The sequence below is a fragment of the Erinaceus europaeus genome, chromosome 2 (assembly GCF_950295315.1).
Source record: "Erinaceus europaeus chromosome 2, mEriEur2.1, whole genome shotgun sequence".
NCBI classification, from domain to species: Eukaryota; Metazoa; Chordata; class Mammalia; order Eulipotyphla; family Erinaceidae; genus Erinaceus; species Erinaceus europaeus.
The window spans coordinates 7,390,427-7,414,682 of NC_080163.1; the positions used below are offsets into that span (position 1 = coordinate 7,390,427).

The 24,256-nt window shown below is 42.1% G+C and overlaps 1 protein-coding gene across 9 annotated transcripts; it reads left to right on the forward strand.

The window, feature by feature from the left end:
• Positions 1–168: 168 nt before the first annotated feature.
• On the forward strand, positions 169–23,372 carry ZNF583 (zinc finger protein 583). 9 transcript variants are annotated; one of them, XM_060176190.1, is made up of 5 exons: positions 169–508; positions 3,291–3,369; positions 10,733–10,859; positions 11,133–11,228; positions 22,114–23,372. In XM_060176190.1, exons 2-5 carry the CDS (start codon positions 3,361–3,363, stop codon positions 22,125–22,127), a joined length of 246 nt encoding a protein of 81 aa, XP_060032173.1. In that variant the 5' UTR covers positions 169–508; positions 3,291–3,360; the 3' UTR covers positions 22,128–23,372. The 9 variants fall into 9 exon arrangements, with proteins under 9 accessions (XP_060032173.1, XP_060032177.1, XP_060032130.1 ...); XM_060176194.1 differs by having other exon boundaries at positions 11,136–11,228; positions 22,114–23,371; XM_060176147.1 differs by lacking the exon at positions 22,114–23,372 and adding an exon at positions 17,939–20,992.
• Positions 23,373–24,256: the final 884 nt, after the last annotated feature.

Below are 24,256 nucleotides of genomic sequence, written 5' to 3' on the forward strand. Positions count from 1 at the left end.
CTTCCTTACATCCATGATTTCTTGGGAGCTTGAGCAAGAGCTCTTAGGAGCTCCGGCACCTGCACCTGCCCAGAACCACGCCCCCTCCCGGGCCCGCCAGGACGTCGGTCACAACTGCGCATGTGCACGCGTCTGTCGGTTCCCACGCCCCACGCATGCGCCCCAGGCTGGGCTAGGAGTCCCGCACGCTGCGCCTGCGTAGTCAAGCCTCTCTCCAGGCCAAGCCGAGCTGAGGGGCGGGTCTGGTTCCGGATCGCCCTGTCCAGGCTCCGGGATTCACAGGGAGGACTCACCTGGAGGAGGCGGGGAGTCTGCCCCACTAGCCCCGGTCTTCGTCCCCGCGGGCCGGGCCGGTGTTCCCAGAGGCCTCTGCGCGGACGGGCCGGACTCCATTTCCCAGCGGCCCTCGCGGCGCGCGAGCGCTTTGTGTGGCCTCTGGGGAGGGAGCTTGACCTCCGACCCCGACGTCCGACCTCCGACCCGCTGAGCCTCACGTCGGGGGCCGGAGGTGAGGTGCCTGGGCTGGAGGGGCTTAGACCAAGAAGGAGGGGGGGTCCGATGGCACTGGGGGGTTCGGGGGCACTTGTCACCCAGTTGAAGACTTGACCCCGTGTGTGAGGGACCCAGGTGCGCTCGTGTCCCCGTGTGTGAGGGACCCAGGTGCGCTCGTGTCCCCGTGTGTGAGGGACCCAGGTGCGCTCGTGTCCCCGTGTGTGAGGGACCCAGGTGCGCTCGTTTCCCCGTGTGTGAGGGACCCAGGTGGGGTCATGTCCCCGTGTGTGAGAGACCCAGGTGGGGTCTTGTCCCTGTGTGTGAGGGATGCAGGTAGGGTCTTGTCCCCATGTGTGAGGGACCCAGGTGGGGTCTTGTTCCCGTGTGTGAGGGTCCCACGTGGGGTTGTGTGCCAGTGTTTGAGGGACACAGGTGGGGTCCTGTCCCTTTGCGTGAGGGACCCGGATGGGGTCGTGTCCCCGTGTGTGAGGGACACAGGTGGGGTCCTGTCCCCGTGTGTGTGAGACCCAGGTGGGGTCGGGACCCAGGTGGGGTCTTGTCCCCGTGTGTGAGGGACCCAGGTGGGGTTGTGTCCCCATGTGTGAGGGACCCAGGTGGGGTCCTGTCACTGTGTGAGGGACCCAGATGGGGTCTTGTCCCCGTATGTGAGGGACCCAGGTGGGGTCGTGTCCCTGTGTGTGAGTGATCAGGTGGGGTCCTGTCCCCGTGTGTGAGGGACCCAGGTGGGGTCGTGTCCCTGTGTGTGAGTGATCAGGTGGGGTCCTGTCCCCGTGTGTGAGGGACCCAGGTGGGGTCGTGTCCCTGTGTGTGAGTGATCAGGTGGGGTCCTCTCCCCATGTGTGAGGAACCCAGGTGGGGTCCTGTCCCAGTGTGTGAGTGACCCAACATTAAGGTCCTGTCCCTGTGTGTGAGGGACCCTGTGTGTCAGGGCCTTAGGACGTGTCCCCGTGTCAGTGTATGAGGCGGTGTGTGCATGAGTTGAGGGGGCCGTGTCCTGGGCCCAGTGACCAGATGTCCCATGTCATCCTCTGACTGAGCAGAGCTTGGCTCACTGCTGATGTGTGTGACTGAGCATGATAGAACATCAAGTGTAGACTTGGCTCCATGGAGAAAGTGTGTGGGACTCGTCACTGTGTGTGTGGCCACGTGAGAGTGTCTATAACCGTGACCGTGTAGAATTGCACGGCCTTGCGTGTGATCAGGAGAAACTATGTGAGGTTGTGTGACATCAGGACCTTGTGTGGCACCATATTAGTGAATACGACAGTGTTGACCCAGAAGGGCTTTTGGAAGTTTTCTGATCCTGTACTTCTTGATATTTGTTGTTAGTAGAAATTCTGTTGATTTTACCTAAAGCCTCTGTGTTTACAAAAACTAGTGGATTGTTAACGCGTGCCCAGTAAGTGAGGCTGCAGGCTCTTCCTTTCTGTCACAACTCCCTCACTTAAGGCCGAAGTATGAAATGCCAGAGAGTGTTAAGGACAGTCCATAGGCCTTGAGATTGTGCAAACTGCAGACCTGTAACTCTGACCGCTGGCTCCTTCCCTGAAGGGTTGGGGTGTGTGTACAGTGGAGTGACCTGAATATTTTTTGAGGTCTCAGAGAATAGCATCTAATGGCGTTCAGGTAAAGACTGTTGGCATCAAGATCTAACATTCTTGATGTCTCCCGCACCTTGAAGGTAATTTGTGCTTTGACAGTTGCTACTTAAATGTTTACCTAAAAGCATCTTTGTTCTACCTGTTCCTTTTGCTGTGATACTTGGTTTATCAATACTCTGCCTGGAGTGATCAGGGACACACCTGATCTATCTCAAGGAGTCTAGGTGCTGCCTCTCCAGACTCTTCAGATAAGCTGTGAAGTGACTGAAGTTATTTTCTCTCCACCCTGGGACACGTTGGATCTCAGGGTCCTGGCCTCTGGCTAAGGTTCTCCTGTCCATGTATAAGCCACCAGGGCCTCGTGTGAATCTCTGTGAGGGCAGGGCCACCTACCATCTAGGGTTATGTCCTCAGGCTCCCAGGGAAGGTACCAGCACAAGGGATGATGTGATTGTGTGCCATGTGGGGAGGCTGTGCCACGCTTCAGAAGCCATTGTCCCCTAAGGTTTAGAAGAGTTTGTACTGAAAAGGGTTAGAGATAGAGTCTGGAGAGATGAGGGAGGTAGGGGAGAAGGGGAGAGAGCTGGCTAGGAGGATAGACCTAAACTTTAAGCCCTGGAGAGCAGAACACCAAACTGCTGGGCCTGGGTTCTTGGGCACAGACGGGTCTTTTCAAATTTTATTTAAACAAATTTTAATTGTCTTTATTTGTTGAGTAAAGACAGCCAGAAATCAAGAGGGAAGGGGGTGGGAGAGAGAGAGAGAGAGAGATATCTGCAGCCCTGTTTCACCACTCACAAAGCTTTAGCAGGTGGGGACCAGGGGACGGAACCTGGGTCCTTGAGCATTGTAACGAACATGCTCTCAACCAGGTGTGCCACCACCAGCCCCTAGGGTAAATACTATTTAGTTTATAAATAAAGAGGCGACATATTCCAAGACTTTATAGTGCATTCTTGAGAACTTAGTGCATGGGGAGAAAGAACTAAATTTGGATGTCCAAGCATGTCCACGTCGTTGATAGCTTTATTGTACTCTGATGATGGGAGGAGAGGAGGAAAGGAAAGGATGGTGTTGGGAGCTTCAGGGCTGACATTTTATAGTTTTATTTATTTATTTATTTCTCTCTCTCTCTCTCTCTCTGTCTCTCTCTGTCTCTCTTTCACTCTCTTCAAGGATTGCCCTTCTTCTAGATAGGAGCCCAAACAAGGAAGACAGAAGAAGACAGCTGACACGTCTTAAAGCCATGTCTGAGGTAAAGGAACTTCTGTTCCATGAAGTGTCATGTTGTGTGTGTGGGAGGGGGATGTATTTATTTTTTATTTTTTTATTTTATTATTTTTATTTCTTTATTGGGGAATTAATGTTTTACATTCAACAGTAAATACAATAGTTTGTACATGCATAACATTCCTCAGTTTCCCATATAACAATACAACCCCCACTAGGTCCTCTATCATCCTTCATGGACCTGTATTCTCCCCACCCACCCACCCCAGAGTCTTTTACTTGGGTGCGATATGCCAATTCCAGTTCAGGTTCTACTTGTGTTTTCTTTTCTGATCTTGTTTTTCAACTTCGACCTGAGAGTGAGATCATCCCATATTCATCTTTCTGTTTCTACTTATTTCACTCAACATGAATTTTTCAAGGTCCATCCAAGATCGGCTGAAAACGGTGAAGTCACCGTTTTTTACAGCTGAGTAGTATTCCATTGTGTATATAGACCACAACTTGCTCAGCCACTCATCTGTTGTTGGACACCTGGGTTGCTTCCAAGGGGGGTGTATTTTTAACGTATTTTCCCCAGAGCCCTGCTCAGCTCTGACTTATGGTGATGCTGGGAATTGAACCTGGGATCTCATAGCCTCAGGCATGAAAGTCTTTTGCAAAACCACTATGTTGTCTCCCCAGCTGTTTTTATGTGTGTGTGTGTGTGTGTTTAAATAGATGAGGGAAAAAAGTAAAATAAACTATAGCACCAAACTTTCCCTCAATGCCCTGGGGCCCAGGCTTAAACCTATGCTTCCTGAATATAGTATGATCCATTCATTCAGTGACACACTCCTCGCACTCCAGCACAGTAAAAGGAAATCCTGAAAAGCCCACTGAGCTTCCACCCTTCTTGCCCCTTCCACCAACATTATAATTTCCTTTTCTTTCTTTTTTTAATTTAGTCTTCTTTATTTGCCATCATAACCGTATAAAGTCATCAGTGAAACTATGATAAGTGGACTTCTATTTTTTTTTATTTCTTTATTAGGGGATTAATGTTTTATAGTCAGCAGTAAATACAGCAGTTGGTACATGTATAACATTTCTCAGTTTTCCACATAGCAGTACAACTCCCACTAGGTCCTCTGCCATCCTGTTCTAGGACCTGAACTACCCCCTCACTCACCCCAGTGTCTTTTACTTTGGTGCAGTACACCACATTTTATTTTAATTCAATAACTCCGTAACTTGTAGGTTTTGTTGGGTACTTTGAAGAAGCAGAAATGCACTCATTAGAGTGGAAGACTTCATTAATAGGGACTTGACTTGGGGGTCGGGCGGTGGCGCAGTGGGTTAAGCGCATGTGGCGCAAAGCGCAGGGAGTGGCGTAAGGATCCCGGTTCAAGCCCCCGGCTCCCCACCTGCAGGGGAGTCGCTTCACAGGTGGTGAAGCAGGTCTGCAGGTGTCTAACTTTCTCTCCCCCTCTCTGTCTTCCCCTCCTCTCTCCATTTCTCTCTATCCTGTCAACAATGAACAACATCAACAATGGCAATAATAATAACCACAACAAGGCTACAACAACAAGGGCAACAAAAAGGGGAAAAAAATGGCCTCCAGGAGCGGTGGATTCATGGTGCAGGCACCGAGCTCAGCAATAACCCTGGAGGGGAAAAAAAATAGGGACTTGACTCATTGAGGTCAAGATAATCTGTGCAGATGTAACCACTAGATTAGAGTATACTTCAAGGTCTCTTGCTCAAAGTGACTTTTTGAAAAATACTTATTTTATCATTTAAATTGTGTGTGAGAAAGTCTCATAAGTGAGAGGAGAGCCGGAGAACCCCTCTGACATGTGGAACCAAGAAGCTCAGTTATGCAAACCCTGTGTTCTGTCACCCTTCAGCCGTTCACTTCTGCCGTTCAGAGTGACATTGAGAAGTGGAATGTGATAGGGCCATAGCCCTAGATGCACATCTGTATTTTACCCATTTTATGCCAGGTAATTAAATCCTCATAACCTGTTAACAGATCTTTGGTTTCTTTTTTTAATTTTAATTTGTTTTCTATTATCTTTATTGGATAGAGACAGCCAGAAATCAAGAGGGAAGGGGAAGGTAGGGAGGAAGAGAAACAGAGAAACACTTGCAGCACTGCTTTACTACTCATGAAGCTTTCCCCCTGCAAGTGGGAACCAGGTGCTGGGCTAGCTTAGCAGGCAGGAGACAGACGACCAGGGACTGATGGCTGAGCTGGGAAGCAGTATCTCTTTATTCATGTGGAACGCAGCGCAATCTAAGCCATCTCTAATCACAATCGTGTCCATATATATACTCGCCAAGTAGGGTGGAAACAGGATGTGAGGTAGAGAGGGTGGAGCGAAAAAAGACTGGTGCAAATCAGGGTGTACTTGGAGAGGGGGCGGAGCAAAAAGACATCATGAACCAGTGGGGATTAGACCAATGCCCTGCAGGCAGGGCGGTGCTTAGTTAACAGTGGTTATGTAAATAGAATACAGGGTTAAGCAGGGGGGATTAAACCAATGAAACAGAAGGGGTCTTAGAAGCATAATTAGAAGCATACCAACAACCAGGGACTTGAACCTAGGTCCTTGTACACTATAGCGTGTGAGCTTAAACCAGGTGCACCACTCCTGGCTCCCTCTTTGGTTTCTTTTTACTAAGCTTTTTACTTATTGTTATTATATTTATTTATTTTATTTTATTTTATTTTATTTTATTTCCTCCTCCAGGGTTATTGCTGGGCTTGGTGCCTGCACCATGAATCCACCGCTCCTGGAGGCCATTTTTTTCCCCCTTTTGTTGCCCTTGTTGTAGCTTTGTTGTGGTTATTATTATTGCCCTTGTTGACGCAATTCGTTGTTGGATAGGACAGAGAGAAATGGAGAGAGGAGGGGAAGACAGAGAAGGGGAGAGAAAGATAGACACCTGCAGACCTGCTTCACCGCCTGTGAGGCGACTCCCTGCAGGTGGGGAGCTGGGGACTCGAACCGGGATCCTTACACCAGTCCTTGTGCTTTGCGCCACATGCGCTTAACCCACTGCGCCACCACCCGACCCCCATTATCTTTATTTATTTATTGGATTGAGACAGCCAGACATCAAGAGGGAAGGGGTTGATAGAGAGGGAGAGAGATGGAGAAACACCTACAGCGCTGCTTTGCCACTCACAAAGCTTTCCCCTTGCAGGTAAGGACCAGGGACTCGAACCCGGGTCCTTGCACATTGTAACATGTACTCTCAACAAGGTGTGCCACCACTGGCCCCTTAAGTTTGTTTAGATTATAGCATCACAAAGTTTTTTAATTGAAACACCCATGATTCTGCTAAATAAATTGGAGACCTTACACACTATCAATCTTATGCTAGTTTGACATTCCATATCAGTACCGTGCGCTAACCGATTGCGCAACTGGAGCTCCTAGTTTGACATTCCACACCGTTTCTGGTAGCCTTTTTGCTTTTCTTAAGTAGTATAGTTCAGGCAATGAGTCCTAGAGACAACCCTGGTGGCAATAAATAAATAAATATAAATGAATGGATGAATGAATGATAAACATTAAAAATTGGAGATAATGCTGCTTACATAAGGAGCTCATGGAAGTTCTCACAGATTCCATGTCCAGGATTTGAAGGTACTGAGGGGAGGGACACTCGTGTGAACTTTGACGTTTATTCTGAGTAGGATGGGAAATCCTTGGGATTTTCAGCAAAGTTAATAGGAATCTGACTGCAAGTTTGAAGAGGTGATCTTGGTGCTATGTAAATGAAAGGGCATGCTGAGCTACTGTCTACTTCAATACCTTGGGCAAGAAACCATGCCAGTTGGTTGTATGCCTAGAAGTGAGATTGCTGGATCATAAAGGATTTTTTTTTTCCTCCAGAGTTATCGCTGGGGCTCGGTGCCTGCACTATGAATCCACTTCTTCTGCAGCCATTTTTTTTTTAATAGGACAAAAATTGAGAGGGATAAAGATAAGAAACCTGCTTTACCACTTGTGAAGCAATCCCCCTACAGGTGGGCAGCTGGGGGTGTGGAGCTCGAATCAGGATCCTTATACGAGTCCTTGAGCTTTATACTATACATTTAACCTGACGTGCCACCTCCAGCCTTCCCCCTCCCCCACCTGTTTTTTTTTTTTTTTTAACCAAAGCACTACTCAGCTCTGGCTTATGGTGGTATAGGGGATTGAACCTGGGACTTTGGAGCCTCGGCCACGAGAGTCTCTGCCTAGCCATCATGCTATCTATTCCTGCAGGAATTATTTTTTTAATATTTATTTATTCCCTTTTGTTGCTCTTGTTGTTTTATTGTAGTTATTATTGTTGTTGATGATGTTGTCATTATTAGATAGGACGGGGGGGAGAGAAAGATAGACACCTGCAGACCTGCTTCACTGCCTGTGAAGCAACTCCTCTGCAGGTGCGGAGCTGGGGGCTGGAACCGGGATCTTTACCTGCTAGTCCTTGGGCTTTGCACCACCTGCGCTTAACCCGCTGTGCTACCACCCGACTCCCCAGGAATTATTTTTTAATCATCATTGCTTTAAAAAAAAAAGTAGGGGCAGAGTGGTGGCGCACCTGGTTAAGCGCACACATTACAGTGTGTAAGGACCTGAGGTCAAGCCCCTGGTCCCCACCTGCAGGGGAAAAGCTTTGCAAGTGGTGAAGCAGGGCTGCAGGTGTCTCTGTCTTTCTCCCTGTCTATCACTCCCTTTCCTCTCAATTTCTGGCTGTCTCTATCCAATATATAAATAAAGATTACAAAAAAAATTTTTTTTTAAGTGGAATGTGTTGGGTCTTGAATATTAAATAGTGTGGGCTAGCTAGGATATGGTCACTTTCAGGCACTTTGACCTTCAAGGAATAGAATTCCATGGGAATAGTGAGGTTCTCTTTTAGAACATCCTGAGATAGATATTAGAGGGCTTACATTAAGACCAGTGGAATATGAGGAATTATACGGCAGGAGAGGTAGCATTATGTTATGCAAAAGGATTTTCATGCCAGAAGCATTAAGGCTCTAAGTCTAAGTCAATTCTTAACACCACGTGCCAGAGCTGAGGAGTACCCTGGTTTAAAAGGGGGGGGGGGGATAAAAGTAGGGTATGTTGTGAAAAAAGAGATAATAAGAGGGATTATTGAATCTGTATTTTAAAAGAAAGGACTAAGCTCATCTGTAATAATGAAGATAGTAAATAAGAGACTATGGAAGACCAAGAAATAAAGAGATGTATTATAGAATGCCCACAAAGAAATGCAAGTATAAATAAGAATGGAAAATATTTTGTCACTCACTGACTATTAAAGACTATTTGCCAAGTGCTGAGTATTGTGGGGGAGAAAAAAAACATATTTGTCTTGCTGGGGCTCAGTTCCTGCACTATGAATCCACTGCTCCTAGAGGCTATTTTTCCCATTTTGTTGCCCTTGTTGTTGTGCTTGTTGTAGTTGTTATTGTTGTCATAGCTGTTGTTGTTGTATAGGACAGAGAGAAGTGGAGAAAGGAGGGGAAGACAGAGAGGAGGAGACCTCCTTCACCGCTTGCGAAGCATCTCCTGCAGGTGTAGAGCCGGGGGCTCGAACCGGGATCCTTACGCCAGTCCTTGCGCTTTGCACCATGTGCGCTTAACCCACTGTGCTACCGCCAACTCCCAACTAATGGTTTATTAACCACTGTGTTTCAGTATTTAGTAAGTCAGTTCAGCTATTCAGATGTGTAACAGACTGCCATCAATTGATATATCAGCTCAACTTAAGAGTAGCTTTTGCCCTGTGTCTTGCCCAACCTAGAAATCATTTAGGTGATAAATATAAATGCAGATAAAGCCTTGGCTTCTCAAGCGTGAGGTTCTGAGTTTATTCCTCAGCATCACATTCACCAGAGTGATGCCCTGTCGTCGTTGTCTTCCCCCGCCCCCCAACCTCTCTCTCTGCCTTCAGTCGCTGGGGCTCAGTGCGACACTATGAATCCACTGCTCCTAATGGTCATTTTTTCTTTCTTTCTTTTTAAAAAATTTTTCCCCCATTTTATCTGATAGGACAAAAAGAAATTGAGATTGGAGGGTGAAAGAGAAAGAAAGATAGACACCTGCAGATCTGCTTCACCGCTTGTGGAGAGCGGGGGCTTGAACCCAGGTTCTTGTACTTAGTACGGTGTGTACTTAAATAGGTGCACCACCGCCCCCTTTCTTTCTTATTAATAAATAAATAGATAAATCTTTAAATAGTAAACTAAAAAGCACATACCGGACTACATAGCAAACTCAGTTAAGTATGCAGCAGACTTACCTTGCTAGGAAGAATAGCCATTTTTAATATCTGGGGGCAGGCCAGGTCCATATCCATGTTATCATTAAGATATTTAGTTCAACATGGACTAGTATTATTTGAGAGCAGGATCACAAAATTAAAGGGAAAAAAAAAACAACTTTGTTTTATTACCTCAGTAAAATAAAACATAGTAAATCAAAACTTCTGATGCTCATTGGATATGCACAACTGAATATATTCCTTGAGTGAGAACTGTATTTTTATGTACTTTGTTTTCAGATATAGAAATGGTCATCACTTGATAAATGGTGCTTAAAATGGCTATTTTCCTTCTTAAGTAGCATAAAGCACTAAATATTTTTGAGACCTAGTGGGGTTATGGAAAGTTGTTAGAGCTTTGTTGCCGTGACATACTCAGCATACAGGACAGTTTTGATTTCCAAAGGCAATTTATCTCAGGCTCAGTAATTTTTTAAAAAATTTCTTTATTGGAAGATTAATGGTTTATAGTCAACAGTAAATATAGTAGTTTGTACATATGTAACATTTCTCAGTATTCCACATAACAATTCAACCCCCTCTAGGTCCTCTTCTGCCATCATGTTCCAGGACCTGAAGCCACCACCCCAGAGTCTTTTACTTTGGGGCAATACACCAAATCCAGTCCCAAGTTCTGCTTAGTGTTTTCCCTTCTGTTCTTATTTTTCAACTTCTGTCCATGAGTCAGATCATCCCATATACTTCTTTCTCTTTCTGCCTAATATCACTTAATACGGTTCCTTCAAGTTCCATCCAAGATGAGGTAAAGAAAGTGAATTCACCATTTTTAATAGCTGAGTCGTATTCCATTGTGTGTATATATACCACAACTTAATCACAGGCTTAGTAACTTTAATGTAATTCTTTGATATCTTCCTTGTGCTGCTTATTTGGATTCAGACATTTCCTTTAATAATACACCTCTTCCATAGATATTAGAAACTAGGGGCTTTGATCCATTTCATTATTTCATTGCATGTATTGTAGGCTTTTTTGTTGTTGTTTGTTTGTTGCTTGTTTCAGTTCAAGTACTTCTGAATCATCAAACTATTTAAGAATGTATGTCATTTCAGGATTTCGTGACATTTGGGGATGTGGCTGTAGATTTCTCTCAAGAGGAGTGGGAATGGCTGACCCCTGTTCAGAGAAATCTGTACAAGAAGGTAATGTTGGAGAACTACAGGAGCCTGGTGTCACTGGGTAAGGAAGTCTCCTCTTCACTCAGAATCTGCTCAGAGATGCTTTTCCATATCATGTCTGGGGAGCCTCCAGTGAATGTCACTGAATTACTTTTTCTTACCATCCCCCAAGAGAGGTTGAGTTTTGTAGATTTGGCAGTTTCATCTCATCTCCCTTCTTCAGGCTACCTCACTTCTTTCTTACTTCCCTCCAGCCCCCACCCCTCTTTCCTGATGACCAAGAAACTTGCCCTGATTTATGGGCCTGGCTAACTTCACTCTTATCTCTTCTAAGCAGGAGTTTCGGTTTCTAAACCAGATGTGATCTCACTACTGGAACAAGGGAAAGAGCCCTGGATGATGAAGGAGGAGGCAAGAGGTATATGCCATGGTGAGTGAGCCTAGAACTAGAGAAGTCAAAACCAACGGCAGGAAAACCTCAGTTATTCTGAAAGATTTTTAGATCAGAATTAAAGTCTATTAGGTAATTCTTCTCAAAGGCTCACGACATGGGGAAAAACATTGCTATTTCTTTAGCATGTAGCATTCCCTAACACATTTTTATTTGTTTATCTTCTCTCACATGCTCCTTTTTTCTCTTTAACCTTTTCCTAGTCTCTGGATACTATTTCTTTGTCCTTTTTTGTTATATACAAGTTGTTCTGTTACATATAAAAGGAATAAGACACAGACGTTCCTCTTTGGGGAAGAAATAATAATCTTTTACCAAGATCCGTGGAGTTTTCTACATAGAAAATAATTTGGCTACCACTGTTCAGCTCTGCTTTATAGTGGTGCTGGGGATTGAGCTTGTGACTTTGGAGCCTCAGGCAAGAAAGTCTTTGCGTAGCCATTATGTTGTCTCCCCCATCCAATTCCTCCCTTTTGAAACAATTTTACTGGGTCTAGGGAAATGGTTGTGGAGAAAGCATGGGACTTGGAAACTTGAGGTCCTGAGTTCAGTTCTCCTCGCCAAATAAATCAGAGTGGTGCTTCACTCTCTGTCTCTGATTATCTGCCCCTTTGCATTCATAAATATTTAAAAAACCTTTGGCATATATTGTCAGGGGAGGTAGCATCATGGTTCTACAAAAGACTTTCATGCCTGAGGCTTTGAAGTCTCAGATTGAACCTCCAGCATCATCATCAGCGAGAGCAGAGCAGGGCTCTGGTAAATAACAACAACAACAACAATAATAATAATATAGTACTGCTTAGCTCTGATTTATGGTGATCAGGGGACTGAACCTGCAACCTCAAGCATGAAAGTCTTTTGCCTGATTGTGCTATAAATTTTACTTATTTCTGTTTGCTCTCTGGATGCTCATCTGCCCATCTGAAGTGTTACACCTTCCTAGATAGTCTAATACAGACTACACCCCAAGATCTTTTTAAATATTTATTCTATTATTTTAATTTTATTTTCATTTATTTATTTTGCCAGTGCACTGTTCAGCTCTGGCTTATGGTGGTGTGGGGAATTGAACCTGGGACTTTGGAGCCTCAGGCATGAGAGTCTATTTGCATAACCATTATGCTGTCTACCCTCTGCCCAAGATATATATTTTTTTAGATATTTAATTATGTATTTTAATGAGAGAGCGAGAGAGAGACACCAGAGCCCTGTTCAGCTCTGGCTGATGATGGTACTGGGGACTGAGCCTGGAACCTCAGATCGTCAGGCAGGAGAATCTTGCAAAACCATGATGCTGTCTTCCCAGCCCCCAAGACCTTCTTAGTCTTTGGGTGGTCCTTGCTCTCCCTCTCTACTACTGGTCTAAAAATCTTACCCTTTTTGAGAATCCCAGGTTGAAAGCAGCAGTTTTGCGGAGCTCACACCAGGTGTTGTCTCCAAGTTGCCATCTTGGCTCCACCCCGCTTATTAACCATGTATCTTTTGCAAAGTGTTCCAGATGTCTTGCTCATGTTGTGTTGTGTTTGTTACTGTTGAGTTGAGAGAGTTCTCTAGAGCTCTTTAGAGTTAATTTATCTATTTTTTTAAAATTATTTGTTTTAGATAGAGATAGAGAAAAGTTGATAGGTTAGGGGGAGGTAGGGGAAAAGAAAGAGACCCCTCCAGCACTGCTTCACTGCTTGCGAAGCTTCCGCCCTGCAGGTAGGGATTGGGAACTTAGACCTGGACCCTTGTTCACTGTCATGTGTACTTGGTGGAGGAGATAGCATAATGGTTATACAAAAGAGACTGTCCCAGGATCAGTCTGTTGTACCAACATAAACTGAAGTTGAGTAGTGCGCTTTAAAAAAGAAAAAGGATTTCTGTGATGTCTACATTCAACTAGGTACCACCACTGCCCAGGCCCCTATTTAGCTAGTTTTAACAATGGTCCTTTGTGATATTTTTTTTTAAAAAATATTTATTTTATTTATTTATTCCCTTTTGTTGCCCTTGTTGTTTTATTGTTGTAGTTATTATTGTTGTTGTCGTTGTTGGATAGGACAGAGAAAAATGGAGAGAGGAGGGGAAGACAGAGAGGGGGAGAGAAAGATAGACACCTGCAGACCTGCTTCACCGCCTGTGAAGCGACTCCCCTGAAGGTGGGGAGCCGGGGTTCGAACCGGGATCCTTACGCCAGTCCTTGTGCTTTGCGCCACCTGCGCTTAACCCGCTGCACTACAGCCCGACTCCCCCTTTGTGATATTTATATGCCAATTGTGGTTTTTGTTTTTTGTGTCTCTTCCACTATTTTATAAACATCTAAAGATTTAAAATTTTATCAATTCCAACTAACATGTCTTGATTTGAGGTTTTTTGTGTCATATCTAACAAATTTGTATCTCTCCCAGGTCATATAGAAATTCTATATTTTCTCCTAAGAATTTTGTAGTTTTAGTATTTACATTTTGGGATGTGATTAATTTTGTGCTAGCTTTCCTGTGAGGTAAAAGTTTGGCTTAGTATTTATTTTATCCACTTGGATATACATACAGCTCCCATATCCTTTAATTACTTTTTTTAAAACTTATCTTTATTTATTGGGTAGAGACAGCCAGAAATTGAGACAGGAAAGGAAGAGAGACAGCTGTAGCACTACTTCACCACTCAACAAAGCTCTCACCCTGCAGGACCAGGGCCTCAAACCCGGGTCCTTGCACATTGTCATGTGTGTGCTCAACCAGGTGCACCACCACCCTACAAGGTTTCTTTATTGAAAATCAATCTGTCCTATATGTTTGTGCCTGGTTCTGAATTTGATTCTGTTCTATCTGTTTAAGTCTATCCTTTTACTAGTACCATAGTTTTGATTATGGTAGCTTTATAGTGAATTTTGGTGTCAGTTCAATTTTTTAAAGGTCACTTACACTACACTGCTATATTTTATTTTATCTGCATTTCTATGTAAACTTTATAATAAAGCTGAAAATTTTTACTTCAGAAGACTATTAGAATTTTGATTGAAAGTATATTGAATCTGCATATAAATCTGAGGAGACTTGACAGCTTAAACTCAAGCTTTTAAATTCATGTATATGGGGACCGGGTGTTGGTGCACCTGGTTGAGTGCACATGTTATAACGTGCAAGGACCTGGGTTTGAGCCCCCAGTCCCCATGTACAAGTGGTGAAGCAGGGCTGCAGGTGTCTCTCTTTCTTTCTCCCACTCTGTCTCCCCCTACCCTCTGATTTCTGGCTATCTCTATCCAATAAATAAAGATTAAAATTAATTAATTAATTAATATATTTTTAACCATTTATTATAGTTTTACTTAATTTTTTTAACATTGTTTTGTACTATACAGTGTTTTTTTGTTTTTGTTTTTTACTTTATTTGGGGGATTAATGGTTTACAGTTGACAGTAAAATACAATAGTTTGTACATGCATAACATTTCCCAATTTTCCACATAGCAATACAACCCCACTAGGGCCTCCTCTGCCGTCATGTTCCAGGACCTGGGCCCTCCCACTCCCAACCCAGAGTCTTTTACTTTGGTGCAATACACCAACTCCAGTCCAAGTTCTACTTAGTGTTTATTTTAATGAGAGAAAATGATAGAGATATGCAGAGAGAAAGACCAGAACATTACTCAGCTCTGGGTTATGTTGGTGCTGAGGACTGGACCTTGTAGCCTCAAGCATGAAAGTCCTTTGCATAACCATTATGGTATCTTCCCAGCCCTGCAATAGTCTTAAATATCTTTAGTAATATATTCCTGAGTCTCTTACTGATCTGTTTTTGGTAACAGTATACATGGGTGCTTAATAATTCCATTTTTCCAATTGTTCAATGCTAGTATACAAAAAAAGAAAGCCCAGGAGGTAGCAAAGTTAATAAAGCATAAAGAAAGAAATTAAGAAAGAGAAAAAGAAAGAGAGAAAGCAAGGTAGCATAGGAGGTGACACAGCTGATAAAATATTACACTCTCAAGCACGAGATCCCAAGTTTACTGATAACTATGATTTTTCTCTCCTCTTAATAATTGTGCTTTTTATGTTATTGATTTATTTTGCATAGAGAGAAATTGAGAGTGAAGTGGGAGAGATAGCACCCTCCCCGCAGCAGTATTTCACTCATGAAGCTTCCCCACCAAGGTGTGGAGTGGGTGCTTGAACTCAGATCCTTGCACGCTGTTCAGTGTGTGCTCTACTGGGTACACGACTGCCTGCACCCGTAGATGTTTTTTAAGCAAGTCAATTGCACCTGGGTGATAGCATAATAGTTATGCAAACAACTTTTAAGCCTGAGGTTTTAAGCTCCCAGTTTCAGTACTCATTACTACCATAAACCAGAGCTGAGCAGTGCTCTGGTAAAATAAACAAGTAAGTAAATAACTTTTGTTTTTAAGTGGAGCAACACCTCACACTTATACAGATTCACTGCCCCAAGCCACATTTTCACTCCGAGAGAGAGGAAGAAAGAAGCACCAGCGCTTCTTCCATTGCCACCGCACATGCCATGTGATAATGAGTATTTGAATTTGATCACACAAAGGAAAAAGCAGGCATCTTACCTAGGTAGTGAGCTGTCACTCCAGACCTGTAAATTAATTTTTATATTAATTTTATGTCTATGACTTTGCGAGTCATTTGTTTTTGTAGTTTCAGGTGAATTTTTGGATAGATAAAATATGTAATCTACCAATGCAGTTTTATTTCTCCCATTATAATATTTTTCATATTGAAGGATCTCCTTTTTTAATGCTGAATAAAATTGGCAAGAACAGGTATACTTGCACTGTTTTAAACTTAAGGGGATAAATATTCTATTGTTGACCATAAAGTTGATAAGAGTTAGCTCTTGGTTTTCTTAGATGTTATTTAGGCACAAGGACGTTTATTTTCTTAATGTACAGTTCAATCTAATTACTCAATTCAGTCTAAACCACCCACTCCCATCCATGTAAGCAGATCATTTCAATGAAAGGATGTGTTGGCGTGGTGTTTCAAGTGTTACTGATGCATTATTTCTTCCACAACTATTAAGTACCTCTGTTTGCCTAACCTAGTTAAGGCATGATAGAGTGAACATACAGAGTAAACAAACAAAAAAGGTGGGCAAAATAGTTCAATAGACAATGTGCTGTGTGTAAATAAGGTTCAAGCCCATCCACCACCCAGCCCCCACAATCACACTGAAGGAAGCTTCAATGCAGTGGTCTCCATCTCTATCTTAAAAAATATAATAATAACATCAAATAAGTAATGTTAGAAAGATAACACAAGGGATGATGATACAAAAGAGCAGGAGTGTGTGATGTTTTATTTAGGGTTGTCAAGGAAGGCTATACTGAAGAAGTGAGCAGAACCTCAAATAAGACATGCACTAAGCAAATAGAGCAGGCAGATATTTGAGGAAGTGCTTTCCTGAAGAAAGACAACAAGTATAGTGTTTTGAAAGAACATTTTAATAGAAAAAAAAATTGTTTTTTTTTGCAAACAGAGATGGTAGTGGAGGGAAAGATGCCACAATAATGAAGCTTCTTTCAGTTCAGTGAGGCAATGAGTTGTACATATATTCATATGCCCGACAAAGCAGCCACATTATTCGGGTGAGCTTTCTTGCTGGCTACCAAATTATTTTGTATCAGGGTATTTTACCTTTAGATATCAATTGAAATTTTACAACTGGTTGGACTATATCACATAGAAAATCGTCATCAGGAAAACATTATTTTATATACAGTTTTTGTTTATTTTTTTACCAGAGTACTGTTCACCTCTGGCTTATGGTGTTGCCAGGGATTAAAGCTGGGACCTCAAAGAGTCAGACATGAAATATATTTGTATAAGTATTATGCTATCACTGGACAGCTCACAAAATTTGTCCATAGTTTTATGTGTAGCCTAAAGCAGCCAATAATAACTGATATTTTTGGGGACTGGGGATTTTATGGAGGTTTTTTTTTTTTTAATTGGGAGGACTAATGGCTTACATTAAATACTATTGTTAATATATGTGTAAAATTTCTTAATTTTCAGCAAAACACTTTGCCCCAGCCTAGGTCCTTCTCCACCATCATGCACCAGGGCCTGAAAGCCCCCCAGCCCTTTTCTTTGGTGTAACACATGAAACCCAGTCCAAGTTCTACTTTGTGTTTTCTTTTTTTTTTCTTTTTTTACTTTGTGTTTTCTCTTAACTAACGTCCATTAGTGAGATCATCCCATATCCATCCTTCTCTTTCTGGCTCATCTCACAACATGATGGCTTCAAGTTTTATGGAGTGTTTTAACCACACTGACATGAAGAAACTGATTTTTAAAAAAAAAAAAAAAAAAACATAATGAACTTAACTTCTTTGTGGTTTAACCTAAAATGTGGGTACTTAAAAACTGAAAATAAAATGGTAAATATGGTTTAAGATAACTTTTTCTTCAGCTTTTAATTGTCTATGTTGGTTATGTCTCATATATTTCATTCACCAATTTAGATATTCTTTCTTTTTCTTTTTTTTTTTTTTTTTTTTTACCAGAACACCACTCAGCTCTGGCTTATGGTGGTGTGGGGCATTGAACCTGGGGCTTGGCAGAGTCTCAGACATGAGAGTCTGCTTGCATAACCATTATGCTATCTATCCCAGTCTTAGATACTCTTTACTTCTAATGCATATATACATAAAACATTTGTTTTCTTGCTGTCTTCTAGATTGGAAGTATGCATTTCAAAACAGTGACTTTTCATCAAAGCAAACTGTTTGTGAAGATTCACCCAAAGTAATTACAATAGGAAGAAGCCATTCTAGTTATAGACTTGACTTTCCTTACTTGAGAGAAGAATATAAAAGCAAGGACTGGTATAAGAACCAGTTGGAAAATCAGAAAGTCTATTCTAATGAATTAATCAGTAGTGACAGAGAAATACTTGTTGAAGAACAAAGTAATGACTGTACTGAATCTTGTCCAACTTTAAATCAGGATTCAACATTTGGTTTAAAACAGAGTTTTCCCACCAAAGAAAGAGTACATAAATGCAGACCAGAAAAGAGAAGTTACCAAAAAAAATCTGTTGAAATGAAACATAAGAAAGCTTGTATAGAGAAAAAACTGTTGAAATGTAATGAATGTGAGAAAGTCTTCAACCAGAGCTCATCTCTTACTCTTCATCAGAGAATCCACACTGGGGAGAAACCCTATGCTTGTGTTGAATGTGGGAAGACATTCAGCCAGAGTGCAAATCTAGCTCAACATAAGCGAATACATACTGGAGAGAAACCCTATAAATGTAAAGAATGTAGGAAAGCCTTCAGCCAGAATGCACACCTTGCTCAACATCAGCGGGTTCACACTGGAGAGAAACCTTATCAGTGTAAAGAATGCAAAAAAGCTTTCAGCCAGGTTGCACACCTGACCCAGCATCAAAGAATTCATACCGGAGAGAGACCTTTTGAATGTATTGAGTGTGGTAAGGCTTTTAGTAATGGGTCATTCCTTGCTCAGCATCAAAGAATTCATACAGGAGAGAAGCCTTATGTATGCAATGTGTGCATGAAAGCTTTTAGCCATCGTGGATATCTAATTGTACATCAAAGAATTCATACTGGAGAGAGACCCTATGAATGTAAGGAATGTAGGAAAACCTTCAGCCAGTATGCACACCTCTCTCAGCATCAGAGAGTTCACACTGGAGAAAAACCTTATGAATGTAAAGTATGTAGAAAAGCCTTCAGCCAGATTGCATACCTTGATCAACACCAGAGGGTTCATACTGGAGAGAAACCCTATGAATGTACTGAATGTGGGAAGGCCTTTAGCAATAGTTCCTCGCTTGCACAACATCAAAGAAGTCACACTGGAGAAAAACCTTATATGTGTAAGGAGTGTAGGAAAACATTCAGCCAGAACGCAGGTCTTGCTCAGCATCAGAGAATTCATACTGGAGAGAAACCTTATGAATGTAATATCTGTGGGAAAGCCTTTAGTTATAGTGGGTCTCTTACTCTACATCAAAGAATTCATACCGGAGAGAAACCCTATGAATGTAAGGATTGTAGGAAATCTTTCAGGCAACGTGCACACCTTGCTCATCATGAGAAAATTCATACTATAGACTCATTTGTGACTCTTCCCTCTCCCTCGCATTCCAGTCAATTTCCAAAACCTATAGGTTTCATCTCCTAAACATGTAAACCCAGAATCTAACTGCTTCATCCATATTCATTCCATCATTGTCTAATACATAATGATCTATTCAACCTGGACTGTGAAAATAATTTTCCTATTGTTCTTCTAATTGCCATTTAATCTCAGTTATCCACATTGCACTCAAACTTTATTTAAACACATTTATCATTTTACCTTTTCCTCAGTTAGTAAGTAGCATCTTGTTCTTAGGTTGAAGGACATGTTTTAAAGGAACCAAATGCTTGGTGTATTTCATCAAACTAAAGGGCTCTGGGGTGGGAGGAGTGTTTAGGTTCTGGAACATGATAGTGGAGGAGGTTGTAGGTGGGGGGTTACAGTATTATGCAGAACACAAAAATGTTACACATGTACCAATTACTATATTCTGTCAGCTGTAAACCATTGATTTCCCCCAAATGAAAAAAAAATGCATAAGACATTCCTAGAATCAATACTGTGTTTCTATCGAACTTTGAAAATGCTAGCTCATTTCAGTGCTCATCTTATTCCTAGAGTACTTACCCAAAATTGTTGACTCACATACCAGTATCAAATAAGCCTGTGTTCCAATCCTTGCTCTTCCATTTTTAGAGAAATATTTTAACTTTTGCTGATTCCTTATTTATGCTTTGGGAATAATAATGGTGCTACCTCAAAAGTTTATGGGAGAATTAAGTATGAAATAATGCATGTAATGATAAGATCACGCACAGTGCCTAGCATAAAATAATAAACAGTAAAGCAAAAAAAAATACTATGTACACAAAGAATTCATCTCAGTCAAGATAATAACAAGACTCTGTGTAAAGGTTTTTGAATAAAGGCAACAGTCCTGATGGTGAGTAATGGGGCTGGGTGCAAATATACTTGTTACCAAGCTCCCAGTTTCCACCTGTAAGGAGGACTTCGTGAGTAGTAGAAAATTGCTATAGGTTTCTCTGTTTCTCACCTTCTTTCAAGGTGATAGTGAGTGAAATCATTGTGCAAATGACAATACTGGTGGTAGAAAATGTGGTTGACAAAGGGATCTAATATAGTAGAATAGATGTCAGTATGATGATAGATATGGTGTCTTCTGTGGCGCAGGAGGTAGCAGAGTGGATAAAGCATTAAATTCTCAAGTATGAGGTCCCGAGTTCAATCCCTGGTAGAACATATACCAGAATTATGTCTGCTCTCTTTTTCTCCTACCCCTCTCATAAATTAAAAAAAAAATTTTTTTTTAAGATACGGTGTCTTATTTCAGGATGAGCTTATAGAGATTGACTTTTTGATAAGATACCATTCAGCTGTTCTAAGAAACTAGGTTTTAAGATTTATTTATTAATTTTGGTAAAAGTTAACTGAGAAGTACTCATTGTTTACAACCAGGTAAAACCAATGCTGATCTTAACATAAAACTTGGACCAGTAAAATAGTTCACTTGAATACTGAGCTGCTTTGCCATGTGTGTGACCCAGGCCTGAGCCTGGTCCCCATGATACTGAAAGAAACTTTGGAACTGTAGTCTCTTACTCTGTATCTCTGCTTCGTTGTCTTTATGTAAAGAGAGAATAAAACTTGCTCAATCAATAAAATATAGGTCTGATTGGCCCTTTTAATTCAGGTTTATTAAATTTATTATGCATTTATAAGAGAAACTAGTCAGGGAAGAGAACATAATGGGTATGCAAAGAAATGTCTGTTCCTGAGGCTATAAGTCCCACACTCAATCCCTACCATTACCACAAGCCAGAACTAAGCAGAGCTTCTGAAACTAAATAAATGGGATGTTAATTTTTAATATATTTTTTTAAATATTTTCCCTTGTTTTATTGTTGTAGTAATTGTTTTTGTTATTGATGTTGTTGTTGTTGGGTAGGACAGAGAAATGGAAAGACGAGGGGAAGACAGGGGGAGAGAAAGACACCTGCAGACCTGCTTCACTGCCTGTGAAGCAACTCCACTGTAGGTGGGGAGCTGGGGGTTTGAACCAGAATCCTTACACTGATCCTTGTAGTTTACGCCACATGTGCTTACCCCACTGCTACCACCCAACCCCCAATTTTTTCATTTTTTTTTTTTAACCAGAAGGTGGGAGATAGAGGAGACAAAGGGACACCTGCAGCCCTGCTTCACTACTGTGAAACTTTACCTCTGCAGGTGGGGACCAGTGAATTGAACTCTGGTCCTTGTACGCTGTAACGTGTGCTCAACCAGGTATGCCATTGCCTGGCCCAGGCTTTTTTTTTTTTTTTTTTCAAGACTTAAAAATTTTATTTCTAGGGTTGGGTGGTGGCAACCTGGTTGAGTGTACAAGTTACAGTGTGCAAGGACCTAGGTTCGAGCCCCTGGTCTCCACCTGCAGGGGGAAAGCTTTACGAATGGTAAAGCAGGGCTGCAGGTGTCTTCCTCTCTATCTCCTCTTCTCAATTTCTGGCTGTGTATCCAAAAAAAGATAAAAATTTTTCTTTGATAAGATAGAGAGAAATTGAGAGGGAAAGGAGTGGTAGAGGAGAGAGGAAGACACCAGCATTGCTTGATTGCTTGTAAATCTTCCCTGGGTGCCACCACCCAGCCCACTTAAGCTCCTAAATTGTAATTCCCAAAATAGATTCCAAAAGAAACCAAAACTGGCTAACTACAAGCATAGTCCATTTGGTATGGGTTGAGTTTTAATAGAAATACAGTTTGTATGTTAACTCTGTTTTCAACCACCAGGTTCCAGATGCTAGCAGGATGCCGACCAGACTTCCCTGGACAGACAGCCCCACCAATGTGTCCTGGAGCTCTGCTTCCCCAGAGCCTTTCCCACTGCAGAGTTCAAGTCACATGAGTAGTTGTACAAAGAAAATGAGTGTTTTCATGAGGAATTAAAAGGAAAAGTAAGTAGGCACTTTATCATGCTGCACAAACATGCTACTATGCACTTAGCAGGTCCCAAGTTAATGTATAAATTCCTTGTACGCCACAAAATTCTAAGAAATATTTGAAGCTTGAAACATTGTATGCGAACTTATAAAGGTATACATAAAGAAAGCATTTAGTAAAGTTTGTATTTCATGTCAATGATGTGATAGTACTGAAAAATTGATTCTGTCTTTACACAAAAATAATTGTTTCATCCATACATGGAACAGCCACCGGAAACGCTGTTAACATACTTTATAATCAAGAGACATTAAGATTTTCAACTGTGTGTATATGTGTGATAGATATATAGGGGTGGGAGGGTTGCTTAATGGTTATGCAAATATATTTTCATGTCTGAGGCTCAAGGGTTCTAGGTTCAGTCCACATACAGCACTATGGATTAGAGCAGAGCAGTGCTTTCATAATAATAATAATAAGTAAAAACATAATGGGTATAAATACACCAGAGTAAGGAATGCTGTCTACCACTGAGGTATTCCAGCCCTTCTGTTGTAAAAGACAATATATACAATATGCTTTAAAATACAACTAAATTGTTACAACATATATAACCTAAATCATTCCTAATGTAATAGTGCTCCTTCAGACCACTCTCTTTCACAGGCTAGAGGCCAGAGGTGACTGATGTCTGAGTGGGTGAAAAGAATAAACATTTTAAAAGACAAAAACTTAATTCAAGAAGCTGCTGCTGAAAGTGTTTGCGTGATAGGGATATGAGTAAGGTAAACCAATGCCTAAGGATTCTTACAGTCTAGACTTCAGTTTAGTTTATGTAGAAAATGAGGAGGTTGGGAGTCGGGCGGTAGCACAGCGGGTTAAGCGCAGGTGGCGCAAAGCACAAAGACTGGCATAAGGATCCCAGTTCGAGCCCCCAGGTCCCCACCTGCAGGGGAGTCGCTTCATAGGCAGTGAATAGGTCTGCAGGTGAATTTCATTCCCCTTCTCTGTCTCCCCTCTCCATTTCTCTCTGTCCTACCCAACAACAACTACAAGGGCAACAAAAGGGAATAAATAAATTTTTTAAAAAGATGTGCTAACAAAACTGATTAAAGCTTTTTTATCACTAAGTTATTTATTTATTATTGGATATATAGAGAGAGGTGGTGCAGGTGCCCCCATGTGAGCTGCTTGACATGGTACCAGCTTTGCAGGAAGTTCAGCACAAGCTGGACTTTCCAGGCCAAACTGACACCATCTTGCCTTTTGCCATGTATAGGGTTTGGGATTAAGCTCTGTGTGGTCTTAATAATCTTTACCTATGGCCAGGCTCAGAGCCTGATCAATAACAAAAATAATGACAGAACCTGCACTGCACTCTGTAAGATTGATTATAATGGAACAAGCAGTATCAGTAATGCAGAATTTTTTAGGAGACTCCAAGAGGTAGGAATTCCATACTCCCAGCCTGTCTCTCTCTTTCCCTAGTGGAGTGGGGCTGGGGTAGTGGGGCTCTAGGACACATAGGTGGGGTTGTCTGTCCAGGGAAGTCTGGTTGGCATTATGGTAGCATCTGGAACCTGGTAACTGATTATAGAGTTAACATATAAAGCCAAACAAATTGTTGGCTAATCATGAACCTAAAGGCCTGAATAGTGCAGATGAATATTTGGGGTCTCCGTTTTGAAGATAGCTAGTAGGCCTACTTTACTTTTATTCCAAAGGGCCAATTAACCATGATGCCAACCAGACTTCCCTGGACAGACAACCCCACCAATGTGTCCTAGAGCCCCGCTGCCCCAGAGCCCCGCCCCACTAGGGAGTATGGATCGACCAGTCAACACCCATGTTCAGCGGGGAAGCAATTACAGTAGCTAGACCTTCCACCTTCTGCACCCCATAATGACCCTGGGTCCATACTCCCAGAGGGATAAAGAATAGGAAAGCTATCAAGGGAGGGGATGGGATACGGAGTTCTGGTGGTGGGAATCTG